Consider the following 20,117-nt stretch of genomic DNA (forward strand, 5'->3'; position numbering starts at 1 on the left):
CTCAGGGTCCAGCACAGCCACATTCTTGGCGTTTGTGTACGAGGGAGCCAATCTTGGCCTCAACTGATTGAATGTTGTTGAGAACGATTTCTGGGGAAAATAATGAGGTGAATTGACTTGTTTACAGCTGACATCTGCTATACTATTGTGTTTCATCGTTTCTGTGCTGATATAATCATTCCCGATACAATCCCCGATGTCTCGGATCCCGAAGTCAGACGGGACATGGTCAGCCGAAGGGCTTAATACCCGAAGCGGCCTACAATATTAAACTTGGAACCTGCAAACTCGGCTTCACTCATAAACACCAATACTCCTCTGTAACTCAACAGCGAGATTAAACAATGACGCAAACACAGTCCAGGCTCAACGCCGAAGACACCCTCCACCTCCCCCGCGTCCTCTGTCTCCACGGCGGCGGTGTCAACGCCGAAGTCTTTGAGCTGCAGTGTCGAGCCATCATTTCCCGGCTAAGCACCTCCCTCCGCCTCGTCTTCATGCAAGCACCTTTCATCTCAGCACCTCACCCTCAAATCGTCAGCGTTTACGGTGACTACGGTCCTTTTCGGCGCTGGCTCCGCTGGCAACCCGACCACCCGGAGATTGAGCCCGAGGCCGCAGCGGGGGAGATCCGTTACCAGTGCCGACGGGCTATGGAGGATGACCCGGGGACGGGGGAGTGGGTCGGCGTGCTGGGCTTCTCTCAGGGCGCCAAGATTGCTGCCAGCTTATTGTGGACGCAGCAGCAGGTGACGGCAAAGTTCGGAGCGGCAGAGTCACTGACGCACTTCAAGTTTGGGGTGCTAATGGCCGGAAGGGCGCCTCTGATCATGCTTGATCATCGTCTTCAGGAGACGCCTCATATTGTTGACGCAGCACTTCTAAGCTCCGAGTTTACTAACTGGCCCGAGACCAATGAGGGCGACCATGTGTTGAGCATTCCGACTCTGCATGTCCATGGCCTACGAGACCCAGGAACAGAACAGCATCAGGTCTTGATGAACAAGTACTGCCAGACTGGTACGACAAGATTGGTTGAGTGGGATGGTGGTCACCGAATACCCATCAAGACGCATGATGTGGAAGCTGTGGTTGAAAAGATCTTGGAGCTTGTAAAAGAGACACAAGTAACCGATGAGCTGCCCAATTGACGTCTCGACAACTTCGGCAGGGAATTTCTGTTTTCTTACATGGTTATAATGGTCGAGTTGATCCCACAGGTACACAAAGAGGCGTTAGGAAATCCTACAAAGACCAAGAATTACAGAACAGCGAAATACCAGTCACGCCTTTCAATTAGGAGGCCTTTTTATACGTCTTATATAGAGGATATTTGATGAGAAACCCAACACTGGCGACGAGACGTCCCAATGAGCTTAGATGGAGGAAGAGTCACTACCGCCCAGACACCTCAGCAGCATCATACCCAAATCCGTCAGCACAACCCAACTGATAATTCTAGAGAGTCGGAACTCATTTGCACATCCAGTCTGCGTTTCAAAACTTCTAATTAAAGATTACGCTAGTTTTAGCCAGTGTCCTCAGTGCGATTCCATTCCATTCCGTTTCCTCTATCCCCATATCTAATAGCCTTGTCCTACTACCCCCTTCCTAATTTATAATTCCTTTTTCATTTATTTGGTAGGTCGTCGGAAAGGATGAGCCCCTGTGGTCAACACATACTCATCCAGGCTCACCAAATCAGGAGGCGAAAATATGAGGTAAAAGTACTTGAGCGTCTCGCTAAGCCAGAAACTCTGTACATCCGTCAGTATCATATCCATCACTCGAAAAACAGTTTTACTTACCTCCATCGAGTCAGTCTGCTTCGTCTCGACAGAAATGATATCCTCAACGGCAGCATTCCCATGCTCCGTCGTTGTAAACCGCTTGATAGCCTCAAACATCTCCCACGCCATATCCTGCCACTTGGAGTCCCCTGTAAGTCTGTACATGATGAAAATACTCTCCACAGCCTCGGGACGCAGCAGGTACCGAGGATCGCGGACGTGGCGGAAACCAGGGGGGATGGGCTCTCCCTCGGGTGCCCAGGCCTCTTCGTCGTAGTCGCAGGGTTCGAGGGTGGGACACTCTTCGAGGCGGAAGATTTCAGGCATTATTCCTGTTGCAAAGGATTTGAAGGCCCAGTGGCATCCGAGGGCGAGTTTCTCGCCGAGCTTGACGTGCTCTTCGTTGTCGAGGAGCTTACCACCTAGCGCAAACATACCTCCCGCGAAGCAGGTAAGGTGTTGAGTCTCGGGGATAAACTCAGCCTTTCCTTCCACATGAATCTCGCCCACCAACAAGACATCGTCCTGGTTCGGCACCTTGGGTCGATACAGCAACCTGTCGGCCACAACTTTCGTAGCCATGCGGTACATCCTCTCATAGTTCCGATCAAGTCCACCAAGCAGGGCATGCATCTTGATGAGGTACTCATACATGGAGTCGGCCAGCGCTCCGAGCGTAAAAGTGTTATCCTCGGCGACCTGGTGCTCAAAGTCGAGGTAGATGGGCCACATGCCGGGCAGCTTGGTCGAGTTCTGCACCCTGCTGAGGAACTGGGTGACTCGGTCGGTTGCATCGTAAAACTTGGAGTTCCCAGTGAGCTGCGACAGGCGAGTAAATTCCATAGCCAAGGACGCCGGTGCGGCAGAAGGATCGTGGTTTCCAGCGATTTGGGTGCCGTTCTCAGCTTCGTCAAAGTCAAGCCAGAGAGTAGGAATGCGGTTCGGCGTATCAAATGCGACGTAAAGCATCTCCCCAAGCTCAGTAGCCTTCTTCAACAGGGCTTCCTGACCACTCAACTCATACGCTCCGAGCAAACCTCCGAGATGACGGGTGGTCAACTTGAAAACGTCAATGGCTCCGTCACGCCTCTCACCCCAGTTGAGAGTAGCAGCAGCATTGGCAGCCTCTTGAAACTCCTCACGAAGATCCATGATCCAGAGGGTATCCAACGAATCAACCAAGGTGGCAGCCCATCCGCCAAAGCTATCCTTCCACTGCGCCGACACCGGCATGAGCTCGTCTCTCATCCACGCATGTTGTCTATACGCGGACCAGCCTCGCAAAAACTCATCCCGAACAGCATCCCTCCTCTTCTCAGCATCCTTATTGAAACTAAACTTGGAGTTTTCGGCCTGCACCTTTGGTAGCGTCTGGGCGGCACCCTGAGGAAGAGGCTTGACAGCGACGGGAGGATGCTGCAGCTGCAGCGAGGACCAGTCAACAGTGCTGGCGACGAACTCGGTCGGGGTCTGTACGGGAGGCGGAGAGGGACGAGGAGGAAGAGATGGAGGGCTCACGGGGGTGAACTGAGGACCCGAGGCCAAAAGGAGATGTAGGAACAAGAGGGATCCTACGACGGCGGCTATGGAGAGAGCGCGCAACGGTATAGCCCGTAGTGTCGACGGTCGAAACATTATAGTTAGTAAAAAACCCCCCAAACAAAGTAAAATGAGCGAAAGAATGGATAAAGGGAAGAATGAAGAAAGAGAAGCTCGTAAAGATCCCTTCCAGAATTTGATCCCTCTCTCTCTTCCCCTTGTTCCCCATATAACATCCGACAGCCCCGTTTCAGGTCATAGAAAATATACAGTGCACAGCACATGCGATCGAAGCCAAAAATAGTACCTAGTCTTATACGATATCGACAGCCAACAGCGGGCGAATGGCAAGGGCTGTGGTGGAAACGGTGATGGCTGATAATATGGGGATTACCTTTCGACTGCGGGTCCAGGGCCTGAGAGTCGCAATGGGACAACGCGTGTCTGTGCGTGGCCAGGAGGGAAAGGGGCGTTGTATGGTGAGTTTGTACCTATACAAGTACACTGTAACTTGTCACTGCAAGTTATTGATGGTTCAACGTACCTAAGCAAGAAGAGAAGACGCTCATCTTAGCTGTTGGCTTGTTGGCTGTTAGCCGTCCGAGCGCCTTCATCTTGCAACACACTGCGCTCTTCTCGCCCAGACACCCACGGACCTGGATATTCAGGGCCCATCCCTGACAAATCCCGGGACTTCCGATCATGTAATGCTTCTTTTTAAGGGGTAAAAAAGAAAAGCGAAGCGGACAAGAGATGCCGCGGAAGAACTACCGAGCCGCTCCTCGTATACGCGGAAGCCTCGGCGGTCGCTTCATGGATGTTATTGACCCATACCAAGACTTTCGATGTTGGACCCTTTTTGCTGGAAATCTTGGCGGTTTTTATTTATACGACGCATGCTTTATATATGGGCAGATCTCGTTCCAAGACGATCATCTCGTTCTTGGACCAACGACTTTACTCGCTTGTCGCGCGTCGATTCAAGTGGTCCGCGATAACCGCCCGCATCACATCTCCTGAGCCGATGTTGTTCTTTCCAGGATGTTTTAATCAGAGGCCTCCTCCGCCATTCCGGGGTTCTTGACTAGACTTGGGGCTAGATTTAAGCATCTTTGCGCCATATGATCATTAATCCACCAGTAATTTCTGAACCCATCGTGAAGTGCAGCCGCAACTGATTAATAAGGTCCCTCGCTTGTCGCTAATCTTTCAGATGACCCAAAAGAGACGCCAAAAAGGAGAAGGGATAGGAGCATGCTTGTCCTACCAGTAGCATCGAGCCATCACAGTGCTTCAGGGCATGCTTTGGCCCATTCCACTGTCAAAAGCATGTCTGTGGTCAGAGCTGTTTCTCGTGACCATTTATCATGATCCAGAGTCAACCATTTCTCCTTGAACTTCTAGAGATGGCAGATCCACCATGCAAGGGCACTGCCATCACCTCTAAATGCAACCCTAGTCTTTCAACAGCCATGTTCCCTTTTGTAGGCTGTCTCGTGACACATGGCCGGATTTGGAAGGTCAAGTTCATTGGTTACACCCATCCAGCAAGCATGCTTTGACGTCGCCCTGATTCAAGCTGCCCGACTTGGAAAGATGCCACCATAAAACAATTTAACATGCACTACAACCAACCCTTTTTCTACCCATACAAAGAACCTCCAGATTTCATCAAATATACCCCATCTAACCTAGATACCCGGTCGAGAGTGGCAAGCTTCTTTGTCTCTCGACTCCAAAATAGTAACTCAAGGCCAATGCAGACGTTGCATCAAGACGCTTTCTTTGCAGGAGCATACAAACAGCTCGAGTCTGTGTCAAATGCTTCATTTGGGTTGTTCTCAAAGACATGAGATGTTCAGAGTCAAGTTCCCGAGATGTATATCAATGAATATCCAACTCGAATGTTGCGAGTTTTGATCATAGCAAGTTTATTCCCAACTACAATCAATCATTAACCATGTATTTCGCATTCCTTCCACTCCTTCTCACCGCTCTAGGCGCCCTCGCCATTCCCATCACACTCCGTGATACCAACTCTCAGTCCTACTTCAAAGACCTCCCCAACACTCTCTCCCCCGACTTTCCCGTCAACGAAACCACCAAGATCGAAGTCCGCGATGAAACTCTCACTCACTCCCTTCGTATCCGCGGTGCAGGCGGTTACCTCGGCTCCTGCAAGGATATCCGGTTCTACATCAGCGACAAGGACATGAACCGCGTGAACCCATCATATATCCATTCGGGCTACTATGAATCTCCTCGTCTCGTAGCTCGATGTCCTGATCTCACGGGTGAGATGAAGTGCAGCTCTCTCGAGCTCGGAGAGTGCATGGTCAACGTCAACGGCGCCCTAGCCCCAGGACCCGGGTAAGTTCCAACAACCTCCAAAGTGCAATGTGTTTCTGACTTTAGCAGTGGACTTTGGCACGAGACTTGTACTCAGTGCATCATGAGCGAGGACGGAAAGGACCTTTGGTGCCACTGCTGGAGCGCCATGAAGGGTCATCTCCTCATGAGCGGAACCACCATCAACCTCGGCAAGTTTTCCCATCAACACCCTCTCGTTCCTCTTCACTAACAGGTGATAGACTCCTTCATCGAAAACTTTGACGGTGACTTGACATGCAACGGTGCACGCGGACATCGCGGTGTCTGTCCAAACGGTCCCTCCTGGGATCCCAGAGAACACTGAGTCTTTCTCAGACAGGCTGGTCTTTGTTGGTGGATCGCGGGTTTGTCGTCGATGTCTTTCGAGGGGTTCGCCTGGTTGCGCCCTAGTCCAGTCATTATTTTCGCATCTATTTCCTTCACCACACTCTTTCACCATAGTTAGATGACCAAGCCCTCATATTTCAGAGGGTACTTAATGCCAAAGAACCATGACATCCAAGAATCCTAGTAACTTGATGAAGCCATCATCAGACTGGAAACTCAATCTTTGACTCTCCCCGTTGTTGTCGCCATCGATTCGTCGCCTCAATCATCTCTGGACATCCACGGAGTAACCATCCCCACTTCTTAAAGAACCCAACGCTGACTTCCCAGCCGTACACGTCGGTTGGATCTCCCCAAACAATGAGAAACGCCTCGTCTAGTTCGCGACTGCTCACGACGCTAAGAAGATCGCAGCACAACTCGTCCTCATCAAAAACATCGTTCTTGATTCCATGCAGGATATTATCCCTCAGTCGAGGAGCAGGAAGCAAATCAGACCAAGGATGATGTGCAAAAGTCGACTGCAACTGCGTCGGACGAAGGTTCTCAGGAAAAGTCGGCTCAACAGTAACGCCATCCAAAGTCTTTGGGCCAAAAGCATTAAACTGCGAAATCATCTCGTCGCTGCAGAGACCGTCGAGTGGGATCCCGAGTGTCCGCGCATTGTGCGAGAGAGCGTTGGCGGCATTGAGTCGAATAAGCGAAGGGAGATACGTCAAGCGATGGTTCTTGAGTGTATACTGCATCTGAGCCAGCTGCATAAAGGCATACGTAACAGCCCTCCTCTGCGGATCCTCAATCATGAGGTATCCATCCAGAGGCCATGACTGAGTGACGACACTCTTGCCGTCGTTCTGCTCAAGCTTCCGCCTCCCTAGGCCACCGTTAGCGAAAGGAAGAAAAGATACCTCTGGGTATACTAACGGTAAGCTCTCTGGTTGAGTCGATTCTGCCGCTTCCTCCTATCGGCCGACTTGGTAACTCCAGTCCAGTCGTCCTCGGGTCCTCGCAGTTCGGTGAGTTGCGGCATCCGACCGACCCGCTTCGGGGCATTTATATGTTCCGCCATAGTAATCATATAACGTTAATAGTCAAAGTGGAAACACACGTGTAGCACAACCAAAACTAGGAGTGATACTCGTATTTAAAGGTCTGCAGGTAGCTGACCGATAGATCGGAGATTCCCTCTATCACCGTTGACGCCGCCCCTCTTATCTGGGAATAGTGACCTCTTACGAGTCAACGACTGCGCCTCGAGCCTATCATTGACGGTGAAAAAGCACGCTAATGCAACCTGCTGACACCAGGATCCGAAGCTAGAGGCTGGGGGTTGATTGGGGTTCCTGGTCGACACGAGGCAGCTGTCAGACGTTTATTTCAGAACCCCGGCAGTTGAAGGACTTGGCACGTAAGAACACCGACTTTGTTGAGATAGGTAACAGATTCTATTGGATTCTTCACTTCATCTTCTTAACACCGTTTCACTCCCTATCTGAGTTTACGATCTTGCCCCGTCTCGGCTTGTCAAAGCTTTCTAGCGACCCGCTTGACTCAGGAACTCACGAATCATTCATCGCCCGGCGGTTTGCTCGGGCGGTAAACCAAGGTCTCGGCACGGGCTATCTTCCCAATTCGTCTCAGTAGCTCAGCTATGTCCGATAATAAAGTCCGAAACGGCAGTTCAAGATCCAAGCAGCCAGTGATGATGGCATCATCGGTGAGAAATTCCATGACGTTGTGGAGACTGAAGAATCTTGCCTCGACGATATATAAAGGCAATGGGGCCAAGACGTAGAAGAGATCATTATTCCTAAACAAACACAATCAATCAATCAATCAATCAACCACTTCAACTTACCAACTTCTCTCCAAAATGTCGACCGATTACGAGTTCCAGGGCTGGCTCGGCCACTCCCCCGACGCCGTCAACGGCAAGATGGAATGGGGTCCCTTTGAGCCCAAGAAGTGGGAGGAAGACGACGTCGACATCCAAATCACCCACTGCGGTATCTGCGGTTCCGATCTCCATATGCTGCGATCCGGATGGGGAGAGACCCCTTATCGTAAGTGAAGCCATCGCCAAACCCCTGCCAAACAGCCCACTGACATCAGACCAGCCTGCTGCGTCGGCCACGAGATTGTCGGCAAGGCCGTCCGCGTCGGCAGCAATGTTAAAGACATCAAAGTCGGAGATCGTGTCGGTGTGGGTGCTCAGGCACGAAGCTGTCTTCGGGATGACTGCCCCGCGTGTTCCGCGGGACTCACCAACTACTGCAAGAACGGCATCAACACTTACGGTTCCATCTACCCCGGTGACGTGGGAAAGTCGTATGGTGGATACGCCGACTATAACCGCACAGACTCGCGTTTTGTCGTAAAGATTCCTGATGGTCTTGCATCCGAGGACGCCGCTCCCATGCTTTGCGGCGGTGTCACCGTTTACACTCCTCTCCGCAACAACGGCTGCGGCCCCGGCAAGACAGTCGGAATTGTCGGTGTCGGCGGTCTCGGTCACTTCGGTGTCCTCTTCGCCAAGGCCCTCGGCGCAGACAAGGTCATCGGTATCTCTCGTCGGGCATCCAAGAGAGACGAGGTCCTAGCCCTTGGAGCCGATGAGTACATCGCCACTGAAGACGACGAGGACTGGGCAACAAAGCACGCCCAATCCATCGACCTCATCATTAGCACCGTCTCCAGCCCCAAGATGCCCCTCACCCAGTATCTGAGCCTCCTCCGCTACGGCGGCAACTTCATCCAGGTCGGAGCTCCCGACGGCGGCGAGCTTCCCCCCATCAACGCCTTCACCCTGATCGCTGGTGGTTTCAAGGTCGGCGGCAGCGCCATCGGATCCCCTAGCGATATTAAGGAGATGCTGCAGCTGGCCGTTGACAAGAAGATCAAGCCGTGGGTGGAGAAGCGATCGCTGAAGGATGCCAACCAGGCGGTCAAGGATATGGAGGCCGGCAAGGCTCGGTATCGATATGTCCTGGTTAACGAGAAGCACGCTGAGCAATAGACGATAGACGATGATGAAGGATGTAGAATTAGATGTAGACTAGAGATGAGATGAGATGAATGATGAAGAATTACAAACACAATCTTACAAGTGTAGAGTAAGCAACTCGCTAACTCCATACCCCGCAAATCGCATCACACGCCCTGTGAATGATTGCTCGATCCAGTCTCGCACAACGACAGTAGCTCAACACCATAAGTACCTAGTCCACCAAGATTCAATCCATCTTGTATACCAGGGCCTCGCTATACGTTAGCTGTTCAACTACCTTACTTCGTCCAGAATGACCCGCTCAGATGAAGCAGCAGCCTTCTTCCACGCTGTATACTCGGCCGTCCAAGAGATCCCTCACGGCAGAGTAACTACGTATGGCCACATTGCCATGCTAGTCGGCACTCGTAAGCCTTCAACTCGAGCAAATCACCATCATGGCTAACATCTAAGCAGCCCAGCGTCCTCGCCAGGTGGGCATCTGCCTAAAACATCTCCCCTCCAATACAGATGAGCGGTTCAACCACGAAAACGTCCCATGGCAAAGAGTCATTAACGCAAAGGGCATGATTTCTCCGAGGTTAGCCAACCCCATCACACATCGAAAATCCTTCTAACAGTCCAGATCTCAACCCCAAGGTGCTCGCACACAAGCCACAGCTCTCGAGGCTGAAGGGGTACAAGTAACAACAAGCGCACTAGGAGAGCTCTCTGTAGACTTTTCCGAGTACGGATGGTTCCCAGAAACATTACCATCCGAGGAAAACGAAAATGAGCACAGCGAGTGAAATAGCATGGAAGGTCTTGAACAACTAGTATTTACCACTATCGTGCGGGAACGAATTCGTCCCGTATATGTAAATCGACCCAAACGAGGGTCATCATACAATCATCCCATCTTCCGCTCATTCTTCAAACGAAAGAGAATAAAAAAAGATAAAAAAAAGAAGAAAGCCACCCAGTCCCATCTGTCAAAGGGGGAAAATAAAGATACAAATGACAGATGGGAGAAAAACAAAATTTCGAATCACATCATGCCTCGAGCTGCTCGTGTAGGTGGTATTCTCTCGCCAAGAATCAGAAAAAAAAAAGAGAAGAAAAAGTAGAAAAATCCCTTCCAAACTCCTGGCCAGTGCTGGAAATCAAGTCTCGCCATCTTAGGTCAGGATGCCCGACGTGAAAAGCCGTCAGACCGGATAGTAAACGCGAGGGGGGGAATATGGTGAACAACGACAACAGCAGCAACAACAACAAAAGCAGAAAACGTCATGGGACATAAAGCGTTGCAAAACCTCTCCTCCCTCGCTCAATCAACCCCATGCCGACTGCACAGGTCGATCGAGCTCTGAACCAGGCCAAAAGGCCCTCTAGGCGCAGCTTAGCCCCCCCTAGAAGCAGTTCAGGCTTCCCTTCTTCTTCTTGCTCTTGCTGATGGCATTCATCCGCTCTTCGAGCTGGCGACGGGCCGCCTCGGCTGCTTGTCGCTTCTTGCGTTCTTCCTCGACGGCCTGAACGCTCCAGCGGTTGTCTTGAACCGGCTCTGGTGGGGGGCGGTCCTTGAGCTCCTTCACCTCCGCCTCGAGCTCTTGAGCACGCTTCTTCCAAGCATCGCAGTCGGACTTGACCTGCTTGGTCTGCTTCTCCAAATCGGTGAGGGCATCCTCGAGCGTCTGCGTAAGCTGGCGCTCGGCATCGAGGTGCTTCTCGATGGTTCGGATGCGTGCTTCCTGGTCCTCGGTGATCTGGGAAATGTTGATGTTGTCCTTGCTGGCAGGGCGGGCATTGGTTGGAGAGCTGGGAACGCCGTTGACGGGAGAGCCCGCGCCATTCGGCAAAGGTGGAAGTGGGATAGCTGGTGGTGGTGAGGGCAGCGACACGTGCGACGCGCTCTTGCGGATGGTTGAGTTAGAGTTCGATCGCTGGACGCCAGCGCTCAACTCATCAAACTTGGCCTGTCGCTGTTAGTGGTGTATCCAACCAAAACGTCATGCATGAGTCAACTTACCTGGAGAGCTGCGTAATCTTCACGGGCCACCTCCAGCTCGGCTTGGAGGCGTGCAGTAGCCGCATTAGCTTCATCCAGTGCCGCGTTCCGCTCTGTCTGCAACGTGCTCAGACGGTTATTGGTCATCTGCACCTCATCAAAGTTATTCTGCAGTTGCTCCTCCAGCTCCTCCACCAGCCGGCTGTTCTTCTTGCTGCGAGTGTCTAGATCCGCCATCTTGTTCTTGGCAGCTGCAAGTTGTTCCGCAAGAGGTCCAGGCTTGTCGACAGCACCGAGCATCTCAGCCAACGAGGATCTAGCGGCTTCGAGATCTTGGACGATCTTGTCGTTGATTGTCGTAAGATCAGTGACATGTGACTCCATCTCACCACGCTTCTTCTTCTCCTCTGCGAGAGCCTGCTGACTAACAGCGAGATCGTTGATTCGCTCTGTCAGCTTCTCAACACTGACATCCAGTCCCAGAGCAAAGGCGACCTGAGAAGCAATCTTCATGAGATCATCACGAGCTTCGCCAAGTTCGTTCTCCAGGCGCTGAACACTGTCAGCATGCTCTGACAGCAACACTTCAACCTGCTCCTCATAGCCCTTCTGCTCCCGAGTCTTGATATCAGCCAGCTCCTTGGCATGGTTCGCCTTGAGCTCCTCGAGGCTTGCCTGGTGGTTCTTGGTGGCCTCATCATGGGCAGCAAGCTGCTCCTCAAGCTTGGCAACAAGCTCCAGCTGGTGGGCGTTATCCTCCTGAACTGAGGCATGAGCCTTGTTGAGTTCATCCAACTGAGAACGGGCTGCAGAGTGAGACTGCTCCAGCTCGGCAACCTTAGCAGCGTTGCTGTTGATGATGGCCTTGTACTCATCAATCTCGCTACGGAGGAAACTGATGAGGTTCTGTTGCCGTTGCTCGGCCTCCCTGACTGAGTCATCCTTCTCGCCGGTCTGGTGAGATTGGGAATGAGTGAGCTGGGCACTAGTGGATGCCACTTGAGACTCGAGCTCTTGGATCGTGCCGCGCATCGCCGCCTCCGTCTTCGCCATCGTGTCAAGCGCCTCCTTGTGCTTGTTCTCCCAGGTTTCCAGCTCCGATTGCAGCTCAGCAATGCGTTGTTCATGCTTCTGCTCAGACTCCTCAACTTCCTTAGGATCGGGTCTGGACGCCAGAGCTTGGCGGAGAGACTCGAGTTCAGTTGTGAGTGTCTGCTCACGGGCGAGGTGCGCGTTCCTTGTGTCATTAAGCTGCCTCTCACTCTGCTCAAGCTGATCCCGCAGGTTTGCAACCATGGACATCTCAATGGGGCTGGACTTGAGACTCGAACGCTCCCGAGTCAGTCCCGAGATAATCGTCATCTTGGTCTCCATCTCCTTCTTAGCGGCCGCAACGTCCGCCTCGAGTTCTTGGATACGCTCGCTTCTGGTGTGAAGCTCGTGCATGGCGGCGTTGATGTTGAGCTCGAAGCTCTGCATCAACTCCGGCCTGTTCTCGAAGCTCTCAGCAGCGATGTTACGCAGGGATGCAAACGAACGGTGAGCACGGTCGGCGGCAAGGAGGTTCTGGCTTGACTTGCGTCGGATGATAGGAGTGCTTGAGCGAGGTGAGGTAGCCTCATAGGCGCGCGCCCGGGTGAGATCCGTCTTGAGCTCCTCAACAATATCGAGAGTCTCGCTGTGCTTTGACTCCAGCTGGGCATACCGCTCAGCCAGTTCCTTCTCAGCAGCCTCACGCTCTTGCGCCATGGTCTTGAGTCGGTCAAGCTCGGCCGCCAGCTCGACGCTCTGAGCATGCTGAAGATCCTCCGTCGAAACAGCTGCTGGCTTCGCGGTGGCTGTGCCATCCTCAGACAAGGTGTCGGCATTAGAAGACGCCGCGGTAGCAGGCGAATCCATGGCCGAGGATAGCTCCGAGGAGAGCGATCGCGAAAAGGATGACCGTGGGCCATCCTTCAAATCGCTCGTCTTCGCGTCTGACAAAAAGGACTCTGGTCGAGTGTGTATCGGGGTGGCAACAGAGATCACTGAGTCACGAATGCGTTGTGGGTGACGCGCTTCATCGATGGAATCCTGCAGCTCCGCGAGCTTTCGCATGGCGTCCTCATACTTGTGGTGCAGCGAGTCGTAGTCGTGGAGAGTCGACTCGTGCTCAACACGGAGATCGATAAGCTCCTGGGTCACGGACTCGAGCTTGTCCGCCACAAACTTGGACTGAGCCGGGCTCTGAGGTGGGACCTCTTCTTCAGGCCTCTCAAGGTGCTGCTGCTTATCTTCTTCAGCTTCTTCCTTGACGGTGCCAATCTTGTGTTGGGTAGTGTCCTGTTCCTCGTCACCTTCAGGAATGGGTTCTTCCATCTGGCTATGGCGGCTCACATGAGACATGCTTCGAGAGTGGTCAGCCATGCCACGGCGCGAAGCCGTGCCGTTGGTTGGCTCGACGGGCGCAGATTCGGATGCCTTCTCTCCTTCAGCTTCCTTGCCATCTTGGATCTGATCAAGCTCATAAAGAAGCGAGTCAAGCTTGCCGAGGCTTCGTTGGCGCTCAACAACCTGTTCAAGGCGGTCGATTTCTCGCTGCATCAGCTCAGCATCTTGGTCCGCCTCAGCAAGGCGCTCCTCAAGGGTTGAGATGTAGTCTTCACACGAGGCTTCGTTCTCTCGCACACGAGCAATCTCCTTACGAAGCTCCATGATGATGGTTGCGTTCTTCTCCTCGCCGCTGGTGTGGCCGTCCAACTTAGCCTCGAGATCATGAAGGTAGTTTTCAGTACTAGCTTCGCGGTCCATCAGCTTCTGCAGCCGGGACTGGAGCTGATTGTTGATTGTCTCGACATAGGCGCACTTTGTCTCCTTCTCAAGCAAGTTGGTCTCGGTGTTAGAGAGAGTGCTGCGAGTGCTGGAGAGCGACTGTTCAAGTGACTGGATCGTCTTCTCATACTCAAGGACAACCTGTTCAACTGCCTGTGCGAACGAGTTGGATCGGTTCAGGCGGTCAGTAGCACTGTCACCGAGGGCATCGTCGTGGTTTTCGTCCGACTCATTCTCGCGGGCGCGGGCCAGCTCGGCAATGAGACGCGCATGGCGTTGACTGAGAGCAGTATAGTTCTCTTGGGTGTCCAAAAGTTGGTTCTGGAGCTCGACCTCACGCTCGTTCTGTCGATCAGATCGCTCGCTGGGGCCAGGGGCATTGCGTCTCGGGCTACTGCCACCACGCTCTGCGCTGCGGATCTGCTCACGCAAGAAAGCAACTTCGGCCTTGAGGCGGTCAATCACGGCCTGCTTATCACCCTCCTCGACTTGCTGGATTCGTGGCTTAGACTGGATAGCTCGGGCGCGCTGGGCATACTGAACCGTGTTGAGGGTCTCGCTCAGATGAAACTCGGCAGGCGTAACGCAAGCAATCATATAGGTGATGGCATTGCCACCAAGCGAATCCTGGAGGAGTCTGGTCAAGCGAGAATCACGATACGAAACGTGGGCGCCAGGGTTTCGAGACGAAAGCTGGCTGATGACTTTGCCAAGGGCAGCAAGACCGGCGTTGATAGAGATACCCTCCTTGGCACGCTCACCTTGCGCACCAGTGTTCTTGAGCCTTTCGCTACCAGCCAAATCAACGAAATGGAGCTTGCTGTCGACAGTTACCGTAACGTCCTGGCCGGTCATAGCCTCGAGAGGCACGGAGAAGCGCTTCTCGGCACCAGAACCAGAGCCATACTTGCTCTTGCGCTGAACAAGGTTGAGGGAGAAGACGGCGTGAGATCGCGATGATTTGGCGTTGATAGCGGTGGCATCAGTCTGACGAATCGACGATCCAAAGTTGAGAGCATTCATGAGATCCTCCACCGAGTTCACTTCCACCTGTCGAAGGCCCGTCAAAATGATATTGCCCTTGGTGTCTTCGCGAATGGCGACATTTCCGCGCTCATTGAGAGGAGTTGACTCGGGAACGAGAAGATCACGAAGCTGTTCGTTATAAATCTCGACATATGTAGCTCTGAGAGACCAATTGCGGTCGCCAAGCGGATTCTGCTGAGCATATCCTCGAGGGCTTCGAAGGTGAGACATGGAACTGCGGTTCGACTTGGACGATCCCGTTGGTGAATCGAGCTTCTCAAAAAGGGCTGCGGCAGCTCGAGGAATGACACCTAGAAGACTGGTTAGCGGGTCGCGCGCGCTGCAAGTAAGTTGGACCAACCCATGAGCTCAGGGTCATGCTGCTCGCCAGGACCCGAGGTACCCATTGTGTACGATTTACCAGCGCCGGACTGACCGTACGCCAGCAACGACACGTTGTATCCTTGCGTGAAAGCATTCACGCAGTCAGAGAGATAGTCCCAAATGCCATCTTGCATCACATCGGAACTGAAAACGCGGTCAAAGACGAAAAGTTTGCGCCCCTGCGGTGAATCGATTGCGAGGCTGGTATCAGAAGTGGTCTGCACCATGGATCGCTGGAATCGCTGTGGGATAAGATCGTAACCAGGATCGGTCGACTTCAGCGGTGGTCGTACACGGACGGCTATCACCAAAGTTAGCATCTCGGAGGGGCAGCGACACCGAACAACATACCGACTTTGACCGCCGTCCGGCTGTCTTCGTCAGAGGCTCTACTACCACCTCCCGTCTTGCTCGTCATGCTTAACCGGCTAGTGCTCCTGGGCGCAGCTCTGGAAATGGCGGCGCTCAGAGGCCGCTGAATCCCTCCTGGGGAGGTTGGCGGCGAGCTCGCCATGGCGGTTGCTGGTGAGTTGTCGTCGAGATTCGCGATGTCTCAGCCGTTGTACGTCGTCAGCGGCGGTCAAAGAAAGTCGTCGCAAACGAGCTCGAAAGGCCGCGAAGGGCTTTGAGATGTTGAGGTCCGCCGAGGGAGAAGGAATCGTCCTTTACGGCGTCATAGATAGATCTGCTGTGTAACGGGCGGTGTCGTCGGAGAGATGGTCGCCAAGTGTCCCAGACAGTCTCGCGGGCGGCAATACGTCCCTAACAGCGTCCACAGGTGACTGCGAGGCAGAGAACGAGAGTGTTTATCCCGACTAGGGGTGTGGGGGTTTGTAATTAAACAGGCGAGGGACTGGCGATCTGGCGACGAGTTCCGACGACTGCTTCTTCGTTCCAGTGCAGGAGGGGACAATTGTCGCTAGCGGGGGCGTCGTCGGGTACGAGGATGGGTGAAGAAGAGAGGGAAATCCACGGGCGACGCGCAATGGAAGATGCTCGACGCGACAGCAGGATAGGAGAAATACTAGGTAGGTAAAGACGTCGGACGTTGGATTGGACGTTGAACGCTTCAGTTCAGGAGTCGGAGACCAGAGCAAAGAAAAAAGGGACGTGGACGGGACCTGGACAGCCTCGAAGTGGAATCAGGGCCAGGGGGGACGAGACCTCAGTGACTTCCAGGTTCCTTCCATTCACTGGACTGGCAGCCAAGGGGATTGGATGGAGGGGGGCTGTCAAGACCGCCTCCCAGGGACTGGACTGGGCTCCAGGTACCTCCCGTCCACACTCGTCCACACTGGCACTGGGCTCGACCCCTGGATTGCTCTGGGGCGCTAAGTGCGCTTTAGGCTGCGGACGGGGACGACGCCTACTGGCTGGAGAGCTGTGCTACGGGGGAGCCCCGGGCGCTGTACCTGGCCCGCGCGGGCTTTTAGCGGCACAGACCCTGGTTTCTCCTAGCCACCGCGTGCTCGGGTCCCCTAGCATCGGGCCAAAAGGGCCATGTCCGTTGCAAGAGCCCAAGCCTGAGAGTGTCGCAAGAGCTCTGGGAAAGGCGTTGAAACTGTTTCGAGGTGTGGCTGGACAGAAAGGATAGCGGGAGGTGCATGCCTTACAGGTCCAAAGCGTGCTGATTATTCTGTCCACCAAAGTCCGCGCTTACCAAAGCATGGTGCTTTGCAACTCCGACCCTCATTTGAGATCGTCCAGCCAGGTTGCAGAAGCACACCACACCCAACCACCCACCAGTTTCTCCTACCAACCCAAGTGCCTCCTCATCATCCCGAGGCCGACGCTTTTTTTTTTCTTCTCCTTTCTCGATATTCAGGGGCTGGTGAAGTCCCGACGCGCCGTCGCTAGCGGCACATAGTCGCGCTTCGATGCAGGTACGAAGGCTTCCTTTGAGCTGGAGCCGTGGATACCGTTGCAAGAAAACGCTCTCGATATCCAGCGGTTGAACGGCTTCCCACCCCAGCCAGCCATTCGCGTGTGATGGAGGGGCGCTGTTCCAGCCATCTATTCCGTACCTCCCTGTCCTTGCTCATGCGATGGATGTTTTCCATCACAGAACTCAGGGCCCTGTCCGACCGCCGGGCGTTGTCCACTCTCGTTAGTCGACCATCATCCCACGCATGTACAGAGTACAACGGGCCATAAGTCATGTACTGTCCAGGACAGCGTCGACACGCAAAGACAATGCCGTGCAGAGAAGCAATGCGATGCGGTGCAATGCAAGGCGCGCCATTATTACCCGGCCGGTTCTCTGACTTTTCTGCTCAGTCAAACCGGCAATCCACGGTTCCGAGCTGCGATTGTCGGTCGGTCTGTTCAATATATTGGGCGGCTACTGTTTGATCCTAGGGTCTCTGACGAGATGATGCTTCTGCTACGCGGCATCAAGCCTGTCACACCTCCACCCTTCCCTTGTTGGTCCGACACGACACGCACCAAACTCTCGCCAGAGCCACTATCGGAATGGAGCTTGTTGAACGTGCCGAACCCTAGAGCGGCCCGGTATCAAATGGCACCATTTTCCTGCAAAAAGAAGCAAGTAACAGAAAACATTGCTGCAGCCATTTCTGTTTGGAACGCCTCTGCTTGAACAGAAGCAATTCGCGGGGGCAGACACATTGCGTCCACGGCAAGTTTCAGGTCGGGCCCCCACTTCTCTTCCGTCCCGACCCTGGCCTTGCACTTTGTCCTCTTTATTCCCCATGGATGGAGACAACAACGTCAATCAGCCGTGCAAGGGGCGGCAGGCTGTTGGTTGGCGATAAGGTTTGGTTAATTGTCTATTCAGCGTGCATTGTGCCATACACATGATTGTCATCTCCTTCGCATCAAGATCCAAGTGTTCAGCGAGCCTCGAATCGGCAGTGGAGACCTCCACTCAGACATGCAGAAACAAGGTCGACAGTTCGTGCCACAGCAGGGAGCGCAAGCCAGCGTTCCCATGCCACGCGCCTTGGCAGGCTGCCAGATCTCATGCTGGTGTCGGACGGCGGCCAGACAGTTTCACTCGTCAGCCTTAACGATGGACGGAACCTCCGCCGTCATTAACGGTGTTTGTCTCTGGATACCGAGCGTCCGGAGTCGGCGCTCGAAGCGAGCGGCACTGTAATGAGGACCGATGATCTTTTGTCAGGTGTCCATCACTCGATCCCCCTTCATCAAATCTCAGGGGCAATTAGCCGTGGCCCGTAACTATCGATGGCTGGGTTATCCACCTGTAAAGTGCAATGAGGTTGGCATCCAGCACTGTCGTTTCGCCTTTTGTTTGCGTGGCTGGCTCGTTCCTATGGCAGACTTTCGTGTTTTACTGCCTGGGCAACCTTGCCAGTGAGGATTCCGAGAGCAAGGCTGGTCGCTGAGACACGATACTGCTCTGTAACGGCAGTTGATCGTCCCGCAGAGGCAAGGGGTGTCGTAGTAAGCTAGCTCGAGACATTCTTGCAAGTGGTATCCCGCCTCGTGGCCCGGTCGTGACATCTCAATGGAATGGTGAGTTCGATACTGATTGTTAATCAACGATCGGACCCCATCCCTCCAGGAAGATCAACCGTACCGTAAAGTTACTATCGTACCGTTAGCAATGTCTGATGATAAGACGACGAAGAGGGCAACATAGGCGAACGCCACCGTCTTTGAAACTCTCATGGTGTGCTGTCAATCGCTGACATCCTTACCCTGAACCTTCTCTCAGCTAACACGAGGCCATTTCCACTTCCGTTAAATTAGTATCGGCCAAAGAACTCTAAGTGCCGGGGTATTTCCCCATTGAGATTTTGCGTGGACGAAGCGATGTGACATTATTCAGCTTCGCGCCGGCTCATCACGGACCAATATTCGATGGTGGCTTCAGTCGAGACTCCAGGGCGAAACTACACCAACTGGACAAGACCATCGAGATTTGTATGAGCTGCATGCGATCAAAAGCCGAGGCACTTAAAGTCGAAGTAGTCAACACAGACCATTCAAGCATCCATGACAATAAAACTCTACGATCCCGTGAGCCCTCCACTATGCCACGCCAACCTTAAACGTGGACAGCCTCAGTGGCACTTTCAGCCCACAACCACTGCAGCGTTTCGTTTCACGATCTTGTGGCTCAGTTAATCCAACAAGGGCCGGGCTTCAACTATAATAAAGAACACATTATCAACACATCATAGCATCATATCCCAATGCTAACACAGTGGCCTTTTTTTATTTTTCATTTTTTTTTTTTAACCTTCTGCTACCCGCAGTAGAAGAGTCATACATAGCCGCATTGTCATGAAAGGTTAAACCTCTCATGGGGTATTTAACTGCTCTAACCTCCGTACGAGAAACAAGAGAATGTTGTGGAGGAGGATTACGGCGAGGATCAGGTCGATTAGAGCTTGAATGCAACATCTCGGCGAATTGCCAAACTTTGGCTGGTACACATCAACTTTGAACACAATGGTTTCGTTTCACGGCAAGCAGGGAAGCTGAGCCCACCTGGAAGTCTTCATGGGAATGTTTCAAATTCCCTCTGGCGAAATACAGGCTTCTCCATCACGAGCGACCCCATACAGAGCCTACGATCCATCCACTGAGAGCATCCTAGTTCGAGGTTACACTCGTGATCCATCACTCATTAAACATACCTATGAAGAAGATATTGCCATCGCTTTTTGCATTCGCTATCTAGACTCCCAAGAGTTCCAGCCTAGCATTTCGAGATTCTCCTGGGCATACTACCTACCCGGGTGAAGGGGGGCAGTTGGGTTCAGGACAGTGTGGCGCATGGCTTGCATCATACTGCTAGGTCAACATTATGGCTTTATGATAAACACTTAGCATAATACCCTCTAATCACAGATATCAGTTATAATAG

General features: G+C 53.1%; 7 protein-coding genes across 7 annotated transcripts; 4 read left to right on the forward strand and 3 right to left on the reverse strand.

Moving 5' to 3' along the window:
* Positions 1-344: 344 nt before the first annotated feature.
* On the forward strand, positions 345-1,151 carry NCS54_00012700 (FSH1 domain-containing protein; the record flags this gene model as incomplete). Its single annotated transcript, XM_053145784.1, has 1 exon — positions 345-1,151. The coding sequence occupies one exon, from the start codon at positions 345-347 to the stop codon at positions 1,149-1,151; it is 807 nt and encodes a 268-aa protein (XP_053001759.1).
* Positions 1,152-1,634: 483 nt separating this feature from the next.
* NCS54_00012800 (Alpha-1,2-Mannosidase) lies at positions 1,635-3,527 on the reverse strand (the record flags this gene model as incomplete). Its single annotated transcript, XM_053145785.1, has 2 exons — positions 1,809-3,527; positions 1,635-1,757 (listed from the first exon to the last, which is right to left on the reverse strand). The coding sequence occupies exons 1-2, from the start codon at positions 3,423-3,425 to the stop codon at positions 1,635-1,637; spliced, it is 1,740 nt and encodes a 579-aa protein (XP_053001760.1). The 5' UTR covers positions 3,426-3,527.
* A 1,762-nt stretch (positions 3,528-5,289) lies between these two features.
* NCS54_00012900 (CVNH domain-containing protein) lies at positions 5,290-6,024 on the forward strand (the record flags this gene model as incomplete). Its single annotated transcript, XM_053145786.1, has 3 exons — positions 5,290-5,699; positions 5,748-5,869; positions 5,921-6,024. The coding sequence occupies 3 exons, from the start codon at positions 5,290-5,292 to the stop codon at positions 6,022-6,024; spliced, it is 636 nt and encodes a 211-aa protein (XP_053001761.1).
* Positions 6,025-6,250: 226 nt separating this feature from the next.
* NCS54_00013000 (Hypothetical protein) lies at positions 6,251-7,116 on the reverse strand (the record flags this gene model as incomplete). The annotated part of the gene is made up of 2 exons (XM_053145787.1): positions 6,251-6,921; positions 6,972-7,116. 2 exons carry the CDS (start codon positions 7,114-7,116, stop codon positions 6,251-6,253), a joined length of 816 nt encoding a protein of 271 aa, XP_053001762.1.
* An 804-nt stretch (positions 7,117-7,920) lies between these two features.
* On the forward strand, positions 7,921-9,063 carry NCS54_00013100 (PKS-ER domain-containing protein; the record flags this gene model as incomplete). The annotated part of the gene is made up of 2 exons (XM_053145788.1): positions 7,921-8,110; positions 8,165-9,063. 2 exons carry the CDS (start codon positions 7,921-7,923, stop codon positions 9,061-9,063), a joined length of 1,089 nt encoding a protein of 362 aa, XP_053001763.1.
* A 283-nt stretch (positions 9,064-9,346) lies between these two features.
* NCS54_00013200 (DNA-binding-1 domain-containing protein) lies at positions 9,347-9,842 on the forward strand (the record flags this gene model as incomplete). The annotated part of the gene is made up of 3 exons (XM_053145789.1): positions 9,347-9,461; positions 9,511-9,634; positions 9,680-9,842. The coding sequence occupies 3 exons, from the start codon at positions 9,347-9,349 to the stop codon at positions 9,840-9,842; spliced, it is 402 nt and encodes a 133-aa protein (XP_053001764.1).
* Positions 9,843-10,442: 600 nt separating this feature from the next.
* NCS54_00013300 (Kinesin motor domain-containing protein) lies at positions 10,443-15,773 on the reverse strand (the record flags this gene model as incomplete). Its single annotated transcript, XM_053145790.1, has 4 exons — positions 10,443-11,006; positions 11,060-15,186; positions 15,237-15,560; positions 15,611-15,773. 4 exons carry the CDS (start codon positions 15,771-15,773, stop codon positions 10,443-10,445), a joined length of 5,178 nt encoding a protein of 1,725 aa, XP_053001765.1.
* Between the last annotated feature and the right edge of the window lie 4,344 nt (positions 15,774-20,117).

This window comes from Fusarium falciforme, chromosome 1, assembly GCF_026873545.1.
Source record: "Fusarium falciforme chromosome 1, complete sequence".
NCBI lineage: Eukaryota > Fungi > Ascomycota > Sordariomycetes > Hypocreales > Nectriaceae > Fusarium > Fusarium falciforme.